The sequence below is a fragment of the Opisthorchis viverrini genome (assembly GCF_000715545.1).
Source record: "Opisthorchis viverrini unplaced genomic scaffold opera_v5_5, whole genome shotgun sequence".
Classification (NCBI taxonomy): Eukaryota; Metazoa; Platyhelminthes; class Trematoda; order Opisthorchiida; family Opisthorchiidae; genus Opisthorchis; species Opisthorchis viverrini.
This window is the reverse complement of record NW_008751661.1, coordinates 3,499,093-3,509,987: the sequence shown is the minus strand read 5'-3', so window position 1 is coordinate 3,509,987 and position 10,895 is coordinate 3,499,093. Positions and strand designations below refer to the sequence as shown.

The window sequence follows — 10,895 nt, the reverse complement described above, 5'->3', positions numbered from 1 at the left end:
AAACTAATCATTAAAACCTTCCGGACAGAAAATTTTATAGGATCATCACACTTTCAGCCACAGCAAAGAAAGTAAGACGCTTTAGGCATGCTGAGCAATCTCGCGGGAAGTCCACTGAGAGATGAAAGACTGACCGTAATTAAGCGCTGAGAAGTCAGAGGCATCTGTGAGTAGAAAGCAATTCTTTTAAACTTTTTGCGATTGGACGAGAGCACAAGCAGACAATTCGGTGCAACGAAATGATACCCAACGCCAAACGTGTCTGCATTTAAAGGGGTCTACGTGATCCAACCTGATCCAATCGGAGCCGGATATTTAGGTTGTGTTGTGACTGGTCGAAAAACTTCCGCAGTCAGAGCTTAAAAAGGTTGGTGATTTACCGTCAGCGGATACCTCTAAATAGTCGTATTTGGAAAACTCTATTCTTCCTGATGTCCTCACAGGTGTTGACTCTAAACGTTGGTGGCACTCTGTACACAACAACTAGAACAACACTGGAACATAACCCAGAATCCTATTTGGCTAAATTATTGACTAATTCGTCCGCGCTGCGTGATGTAAATCATAATTTGTTTATTGACCGGGATCCGAGTTTGTTCCGATATATTCTGGATTACTGTCGTTACGGAAAATTGTGCATTCCACGAAATTTCGATGAATTAGAACGTTTGAAAGAGGAAGCCAGTTTCTACGAACTCAACAAACTTGTGGACATCATTAGTAGAGAAATGGAACCTCGTTACTCTTGCGTTACCGTCGGTTATCGTGGAACATTCAGTGCATCTAGGGATGGCTCTACCGATCTGCGGTTCCGGAAGTTGGCAAGAATATTGGTGGCCGGACAGACTGCCGAATGTCGTCGACTGTTTGGGGACACACTAAACGACACGAGAGATCCAGACACCGGAAGTGCTTATTCAAGCAGGTTTTTTCTTAAACACTGTATCCTAGAGCAATGTTTCGATGTGCTCTACAACGACGGTTATCAGTTGGTAACCGCATGCGCTTCCGGCACAAGTGGTATGGCCAATGAGGTGAAGTTTATACAGGATGAAGAAGAAGCCCGTTGGCAACATTACAATGAGTTCATTTTCGTGAAACGACTTTAGAATCCGCTTCCGACAACAATGATTCAGTGTTTGTGTTTCAGAATAAGCTATTCTATCTCCATATGATATCGTCAAAGTCAAGTTTGTGGTGTCCACTATTAAAGTCTGAAATAAAGTGAATCTCCAGACCAAACAAAACTGGAGAAAAAGACTCAAAGCTCCCGGAAAACAGATTCACCTTTTTGGTCTGTGTTCTGCATGAATACTGTAACGTTGACCCTAGGGAATTCCGTGTAATCTCCTGCTGACTAGACGCATGAGTTCTTGACATTTTTACTGTGTTGTCAAAGTGCGCGCAAATGGATGTTGCAGATTATATTTTGTGAGTCTTTATTGCCCATGAAGCCATTGATATAATAAAGTTGAACCGATTCATTGCGATACCGTTTTCTAGGTTTCTGGGCTTCCTTGTGGGTCAGTGGTACCTTCACGCTTTCGTCCTTTAGCCCGAGGTGAAAAGAATAACACATCGTTGCGTCTCGACTGCTTAAACGGTCTGAGCATGCCGAGCTCAAGCGAGAATCCTGCATTGAATTGTAAGTCTCGGGATTCAAAATAATCCGGACATCTGTAGTAGTGCTGTAGAAGCCTGTTGTTCATTCCGTAGCACGGCTGAGTGCCTTATATATATATATATATATATATATCAATCGTATACCACATACACTTCACATACCATATAGGTGTAATGTTTTTTCCATTTTCAAATAGATTTATTACACTGAAACACATTAACAAACACCAGTGTGTAATGTGTGGAGCAACATGCCTTTCACGAATGCGTACCCAACTAAAACCCCGTACCCTGTGTAAACCAGTGATTATAGAATCAGATGTTGGGCTGTAGGGTAATCAGCCCGACCAACTGGTGGCTTATAAATGGCGACTAATTTTGGGACATCTGAACAGTTGCGAGCCAAAGTTTATACATTATACGGTATGATGGTTCGTCCTACTCATGAGATACCTCCAAAGTGATAGATATTATTCAGCGCGGTCCATGCAAAATGGACACAAAGAGTCGAATCCAGCAGTGCTGGAATGTCCAGAATATCAGGGTAGGTCATTTGAAAGTATGCATGAAGCAGAAAATAAATTGGGTTCAAATAAACAGATCTAAGGCGATATGTTGTAGTAAAATACAGTTAATGAGTTTGGAGGATGATGCTCAGCCTGACGACACGGAAATTACTCGGCACCGGCTTATTATATATGAAAATGGTGTTGTTGCATTGATCAAATAAAGTAAATCGTGGTCTAGATAATGGCACCACCGTCCGCCTCGGACACTCCGTGTATGTGTTTGTTTAGCTGACGCTGTACTCTGATTGAATTTCTCCAATCAGATTGACTATCTACCCAAACGGCGTAAACTTGTTGCCTGTCTTACCTTAATTTCTCTGCATTACGTACATTACGCAACGATATTGCTATATCAGTGGCATGGGGACGGTTGGCTAATGAGTGTTCATATGGTCAAAAAAATCAAATTATCATGGATACCCATACGCTCTACCCGTTATCTCAGCGACGTTTTCGGTTTTGAGATTAACAACAGAGTCTACCGTTTGCGATGCATTGCAATGTGCCTCGGAAAACATCCTCAAATGCTGTGTTTACGGCGCGGTCAAGAATATCAGTCATTTAAGAGGAGATGAGATCGATATGAATTACATATGACCGCAGAACTTTGACAGACGAGGTCAGCTTATCAACAACGCCGGTGTCGTCCTATTCGTATTCTTTTCCTCTGCAGTTCAATGGCTCGAGTCATCATAGTTCATCGATATAAAAGTTCTTATCATGTTTTGCGGTAGGCCGACTAATCACACAATAAAAATGGTCTTACTAATCAGCCTAAACCTATGACTGAATTGAAGTTCAACAAAAACTACAGCTGAAATCAATTTCTATTCTTTGGAAGTACCCTTGAGGAATAGTTCATGTAAGGTAACCGGGTTAGGTCTAATTTTTCAAAAAATGTTTTGGCTTTCGATCCACTTGTACTCAACAGAGCTGAGTTGTATTCTATCTTTCGTAAACACATTGTGTTACTCTTTCTCTCCACAGGAAAGGCGACCACTTCCTGATCCATCTGAAAAGCTAACGAAACAACCCACGTTTTCTGGGTCAAAACTAATTCATTGTTGTTATACGCAATAAAAGTCATTCAGTAAAACGTATAAACGGCAGGCATTTATGGTTTTTCATCTGCAATGCAGTAACATGAATTACACATATATTTGTATGATTTTTTGATATGTGCGTGCTAACTAGCATGTCGCAAGTCGCATTCAAGGAAAAATATCCTTCTTTTTATGTCCCGAAAATATTCACCAAGTTTGTGCCAAACAAATGAAACAATCTGTAGCGCTGAAGTAAGTCATGATTCTGTAAAGTAGAATTCACCAAAGTGCCAGCATGTTACTTTAAACCACAAGATTGAAAGGGCACATCCTTTTGTGCGTACTTTTGTACCGTGAAACATATTCCCTAACTTTCTCAAATGAGGACCTTTGCGGCTCTTGTAGCTTTCATCAAGAGCAAATACGGCTATCTGTACCCCACTTGGAGCAGCTTTCTATCAGTAAATCTTGGAAAGTGTCATAATGGTGGTCCCGTTTTGTCGTCCGCTGGTCTGATGGCCGAGGCTGACTCAGTGCTGCCGTGGAGTTGGTGGTCCCTGGCCCGTGGTGGCGTATGTATCTCACGTGTCTCGTACTTCCGCGTTCTACCAATTTTGCGTTTTTTGGATTAAACTTGCACTTGCGCACTTGCAACCTCAGTACGCTTCCACCCACAACGCACTAATGATGTTATCTCGATTGGTGGTGAAATATGTGCAACCTAATTGCCCAGCTCAGCGAAATAATCAGCGGTTAATCGTACACATGGCTTGTTTCAAACCCTGTTTCCTGTGGATTGTACTCTACTTATTAAAAATAACCGTACTGCTGCGAGAAAAACACCATTGCTCGCCAGAGAACTACAATGTGTGTGATTCCTAAAAGCAGTATCAAGATGCTGTCATCAGGTCACACCCCATCCTTTAGTTTTTCCGCTGGGCAGCCTTATTGCTAAACGAATCGGCCTCATCAGTGCTTCGTATTTTTTTAATGAACAGTTTCAGGTCTTCAACTGGCACACGTTGACCATGTACAGTCAACACCATTCCGTCGGTTGACGTCTCAGGTTGCGAAAAGGCTGGTCAACTTTCCTTTACTTGGTCTCATTATGGTAGTAACTATTGGTTGGTACAGGGTTAGCTATGACTTCGGGCTCACTGTCACCTAACTTGGCAAAAGTTAGATTTTATTACTCACCTTTGTACTGTGCTATTTGGGATACTTCCACGATTAAGTGAATTCACCAAATTTGTCACATCTATGTTTTTACGGTAGCAGCCTTTTTTGATGCTGTCACAAGTGTCGTTCCACCGCAAACAAGCGTTTTTCCTACACTACCCGTGGCTGTAATGGAGGGAACATTCTGATAATTTAAGGGTTTCAATTTCAGAAATTAAACTTGCTTATAAACACAGCAAACAGATAGTGATCAGCACTTCAGTTCATGACAAAGCAAGTCAGGTCTGTTCACTTTTTCGACGACCAGCTATCACATTTTTAAAGGGAGCATGAAGGTTGAAATACTTCTGAGTTGCCGAGTCCCAAACAAGAGCAGTCAGGATGTTGCAGTCATTGAATAAATAAGCTAACTCAAACTCTGTCAGTTCTTATCTATCGCCGTAAATTTGACGGGAATCGCCAGCTTGAGTTCGGCTGTCCCAACATCCGTAGCTCTGACGTTTAGCTTGATGCTCTGATAGGAAACCGGTCCCATTCAACCGGGATTTTTGACCTTTCAAGCTTTGCGCCATTTGGTTAGCAGACAGTCATTAGGGACCTAGCCACGATACACCGTCCATAAACCATGGGATGGACATTCTCTTGATAACGTTCATAGATAGCTGGATTGTATGTTTTGATGAATTTTTGCAGTCACAACTAGAGAAAGCCAAGCGCTAAAGCCCGGGATTCCCTGATGTTCAGAAAAAGGCGATAAAAACATCAGGATTTGACCAGCGAACCTGCCATTAGCGTAGAGCGCAAGAGCTATCCATGAATACTGTGCAACGATAAAAATATTATATCGCGGCGCAGATAAATGTGTTTCATGTTTACTGTTCAGCAACCCGTTTGGCTGTCCGTTCGATCCACTAGATTTACATGTGGTCCGCGTATTCGGGGAGGCACTATATTATCCGGAATTATTAGCAGTGAAAAAAATTAAACAACGTCAGAACCGTTTTATTTTCTGACCAATCTACTCGTGCAAGTCCTGAAATGTAACTTTAGAATACCATGGTCGCACCAACTGTCGGTCAATCATCGTTTTTGGTAAATAGTTTATTCAGTAGCATAGCTCTGGCACGTTTACCCTTGTGGTATTAAGTTTGCTATGGAACAGAATTTGTCATTGGGTAACCGAAACCATAGATTTATGCGAGCTAAACTATGCCGGAATTGTGGAAACCCTGGGGTTTTGGACTTAAAACATCTTTCGGAGAAAATTTTTCATCGTGCGAAATTCAATTTGTCGTATAATTCTGGAGGATGTACAATAATGGAACCATCACATTTTCGTATCATTTGATCTCTCACTCACCAAATGATGACACAAGGACACTTTTCAGCGTGGCCCTCTGATAAAAAGTAGACTGTTGTACTGACTGTCACGTACATTTTAAGGGTCATGTACGAGGTACTGAACATTCCGTTTACACAAAATACCTAAAGGAATAATTACCCTCCAAAAAGGAAGGCTAGCGACAGTAAAAACCGATTTGATTCTGATTGTTATCTTTAGGAAGCAAAGAAGTTTAAAATGAGCTAAAAAGGATCAAATTCATGCAGTCTATCGCACGCAGTCTCCGCAAAATTGAAGCAATACCCAAATATTGATGTTAAAAGAGGACAACTTTTTTGATTACTTTTTGAAATTGAGAGGATGTTTCACATCTATGTGGGCGCTGCTACTGCATGGTTTGCCTTCATCATCATCGTCACCATCGACAGCGATGCACCAGTAGTGAATATGAATTCCCGAATGATGTGTAACCCAAACTGTAGGTCCTGGGCATGGGAAGGCTGAAACATTTCCATGACTTCTGAACATAAACAGAACAACGATTTGGATTCTCAACTAAAGACTTTGCCCGAAAAACCTGACCAAATATGTCGTTCCGTCAGTGCACTCTCGAATACACTAGCTGTTGGAGTTTTTGATCTTTCGGATAAAAAAACTGGCATTAAAATTCCTATGAAGTTAGCTGAATGGACCATTTTGTTAAGGCCTGCACATCGGTAGGTCATTTAGGATAGCAGAAGGGACCGTACTTAGGCACATTCCTGCCGGGTACCAAGTAGACATGAGCGTCAGATCGTTGTCCGTTATATCCACCGTGGCTACTGTGATCNCCTGCTGGGTACAAAGTAGACATGAGCGTCAGATCGTTGTCCGTTATATCCACCGTGGCTACTGTGATCGGTCAGAGGAATTTATTATAACTAACCGATGCTGAGTCCGGAGGGTGTAAACTGTTTGCTTCCGGCGAACTAATGAGAGTAACTGGTTGGATCTTTTGTCAACGGGGTCTCCTGCACCAGTGACCAGGAGCTCAATATATTCTCTCGGTTTTCAAATTGTATACCCTACACTACACAATGCAGAGGCTGGGAGCGTTCGAATAATATTTTATACTAGCACTCTCAGTTGAAAATCCAATCAGCTCTCTGGAAGCCTATGTTCTGTTTGATTATGACCGGTGATCGACACCCATATGCAACCCATCCTGGCTAAGAAAGCTTAATCTGGATAATCTGGTATAACGTACGAAGGTATATTGGCACCTGTCACTTTCTCCAATTTTTTGTTTGACGAGAAAGCTTTCACTTTTGTTGCGCACTTAGCCCGCAGTATTCAAAAGAGTTATCGAAGTTTACCTATGGAACGTCTCACCCATCTGATCACAGTGCATTTGATATTCGGAAAAAAAATACTTCTATCACTGGAAATCAGTCCTTATTGTTTCATTCGAGCTAGAACGGTCTTGACGCATGTGGTTCATTTGTGGAATACTTTAGTGTTGAGTACATAAGCAGATTCGTTGCGTATTACCTACACATTGCAAGTATACGTTTCTGTCAACTTTGGTGTGTTTATCTATCAAAGACATGAAGTGACAGTTCTCTCCTACGGGCACACATTTGGAAGGACGTCTACAAAGATATCTCAACACAGATGGGTATCAGCAATAAGCCTCACTGCCATGGTGGTTACACTGTTTTACTCATTAGAAAACTTCTGGAATATCTGTCCAGTCTGTCATAGCCATTTTGCTTTGTTTCTGTTTGATAAACGAAGAGGATGGCATTTTAATTTATCCACTGAGCAATTTAGTTTACACACAGAAACGTTTCACTTTTCCCGTAACAGAAGACTGATGCACCCGCACATAGCCTTTGGTCACCATCGGCCTGGTTGCTCGATGTTGATTTACTGATACAAAAACATCTAATTCACCACCATCTGCTAGGGTATAAAGTCAGTAATACAAAACGCAAAACAAATGCATAAAACAAACGAAAATCCCGAATTAATCACAAAATTTCAGCTGATCACTTGAAAAACGAACGAAGGTTTACTTATGGATGAAATGAAGTTCCGGTGTCCCAATATTAAGTACGGACATGCTCGTACGTTTGTAGGTGGGCTACCTCTTGGTGTGTAGTACTGGAATATGATGAGAAATTTGTGGAATGTTTAAGAAGCGAACAGATAGACATGCTTAACTCCAAGAGGTTGTCATTTTTATATTCCATTTACCATAACGATTTGTATGTGCACGTAATTCGAACTGAAATGTAAAGGATCCTTTTGTTTTCCTCAGTTAAAAGAACCGTTACTGCACTAAACGCAGCAGGAAACTGGGACACCACATCTGTTTGCATAAATTAAGAGTATGCAAACTGCCTTCCGGATCAACAAAACGGTGTTGAAGTAAACACAGATTTTGGATCGCCGTTAACCTTGTTTTTTGAGACAAAACCTAAACTAGGATTCAGGGCCTTTGGTTGGAATTTAAATGTTGTTTACGGGTCATAGTTTACATGAGTGTTGCTCCTTTGCAGTCTAAGCCTATTCCGCCTTTACTTTGAGGCCGAGGAAACTTCAGTCAAGCTCGAGAACTCTCCCCCTGATTATCTGGCGGTCCTTTTATCAACCATCTTGCTGGGGCAGCTTGCTCCCCTTCATACTTATGCACCCGAATTTCAGTGCTGAATGATGTAACTGCTGCAGACGGTCAGTGCCACTAGTGAGCGTAAAAGAAAGCAAACGTCCTATACAGATCAGTTTACAGAATATTCTTCTTGTGAGGATGTCAACTGTCAAACCCAAGACCCAATGCAAACGTACCATCAAAGTGACTACATCTATGAGATACACCACAGGATCGTAAATTCAGATAGATCAATGGAACCCGTAGGCAAATGCTAGTCCAAAACCTCGAACAAAAAAGAAGTTTTCCATTCCCGTATGCTACTCAGCTGAGTAAGCAAGAGACCTCGATAACTGCACTTCAAGTTCTCAGTGAGCGCCAAAACGTCTTTGCTGATCGAGACTACGGTACGTTGAACGTTGCGTCGGGCAGGTGTAGTAACTCAGCCTCAGACTGGCTGATCAAACCGTCTCGGTGGCCAAATCTGCCGCGCGGGCAAGAGTGATGAACACCCAAACATCAGTTGTACTGTTTGTTCACTTTTAATCGTGCACTTCTGCCTTATCCATAATCATCCGGGAGCTCACAAGCGAGCAAACGTATTCGAAACGATAGCACATTATAAATGCGTGTCAAATTAGATATGTTATCCTATTATATCAATAAGTGGTTATTATTCGACATTTTACACTGTACCGTATTACAATTTAATATTTTATAATATATTATAATAACATGATATAATAATATAATGGTGTAATATGCTATATTCCATATATTACACCAATCTATATTCTGTTATTTTATTTTATTGCCCTATAAATGTGCACGCTTCCACCTGATTCGAAAAATACTAAAGCGGCAGCCAACTAAACGTCCTAGTTTTGTCTATCAGAAATCGGTGTTTCGCGCATTGCGAAAGAAGTTCTCAAGAAGAACTCTATCTGATTCCATAAGCTGCGTTCAAATTTTACTAAATTGCCAGAATTTGTGAGTCGTCAAAGATAGAGTGGTATAATACACTGAAAAGTCAGCTGTTGGTTCAATCAAGATTTTGGGACACCAGATCACAGATAAGTTTGATGTAGTTCCTCAACCGTATTTTTGGCGGGTGGTGGAACAAAAAGCGCACCCCAGGCCATATTTTTACCCCTATTTCATTAACGTTCTCTTTTTGTCTAAAACGCTAATGTCCTATGGGAGAAACGCTGCAGTGTCTCGCGTGACGAGTAGTTCTCCAACAAAGCATGGGAATGGCGAGTCTGTGTAGATTCGTTTCTGTTGTGGAATCCTCATCACTCAGCTGGTTATGTGAAGCAACCTCCATCATTCTCAGACAAGCTTATGTTATATTTTCCTGTGCAGCAACCAACAAAGCCGCGAAATATGTATAGGACATTCGGTGGTCTAAACATGGGATTAGAGGATGGGGCCCACAAATAATTACTGAGCGTACACCTATGGAAAATCGCGATATTACAGACCTCCCGGGCATCATTGTGGTAAGAATTGTTTACATAAGTATAAATAATAATGCCCTGCCGGATGAAAGCAACAATTATTCGAACAAAACCGCGCAGAAATCAATACCAACAGGTGTCCGGTCAAGTAAACGATTATTCGCTCAATGGCTCAGCACAATACTCACCCCGACATACCCAGCTAAAGCGGCCTTGGAGTCAACAGAGACGCTCAGCCCGAAGAGGGTAGAGAGGAATAGTACATGTGTCCCGGATTATTGCTTCTGTCAGGCATCATACGCCAATGGAGAAAGAATTCATCTCGCAAGCAAGAGGTGTCTGAGATTGTGCGAGCATTGAATAGGCAGTCATTCGAGGTATGAAGAATGCGTTCAAAGTTAAAAATAAGCGCATAAAAGCGACATCTGACAGTAATGCCTGTCCAAAAATTAGCCAGTATTAGTGCTGGACATACAGAGGGACTAAGCGCTTTGGGTTAAGCAGGACAGAAGAAAAATACGTGAATGTTTAAGAAGGGAATCGTCAGAAGTGGCATGGTTTCGCCTACTCATCCTATCACACGGTTGATGGTGTAACGCCTTCCCCTTCTGCCTAAGTACTCCTCTAATCAATTTCCCACCGGCACCTACTACCCCCATTCCATTTTGTCAGCCTCACAATCACGCGTCAAAATCGTGAGATGAATACGACAATATATCAACTCCCGTTCCACACCCTTTTGAACGACACCAAGTGATTTCACATTGTATTCAAGTCCCACTCATTGCAACGACCTATATATAAGGACGGAACACAATCAAGCACACACATGCATCACTCGTGAGTCGGAACACAGACCGGCTCGGGCACCAAAAACTGCGCACAACCAGGATCGTGGAGCAGGGAATCTGCCAAAAAAACACGACTATCTGAACCCGGATGAATTCGGTGGAACTGTTACAATTCACACTCAGAACGATAAGTCTTTCGTTTGAATCTTTTTATTTCTGGTATTGTATTGTATTTGATTAAGGTGCACCTAGTTGT

At 41.7% G+C, this 10,895-nt stretch overlaps 1 protein-coding gene across 1 annotated transcript; it reads left to right on the top strand.

Annotated features, from left to right (window-relative positions):
* Positions 1–431: 431 nt before the first annotated feature.
* On the top strand, positions 432–1,109 carry T265_00548 (hypothetical protein; the record flags this gene model as incomplete). The annotated part of the gene is made up of 1 exon (XM_009164352.1): positions 432–1,109. One exon carries the CDS (start codon positions 432–434, stop codon positions 1,107–1,109), a length of 678 nt encoding a protein of 225 aa, XP_009162616.1.
* Positions 1,110–10,895: the final 9,786 nt, after the last annotated feature.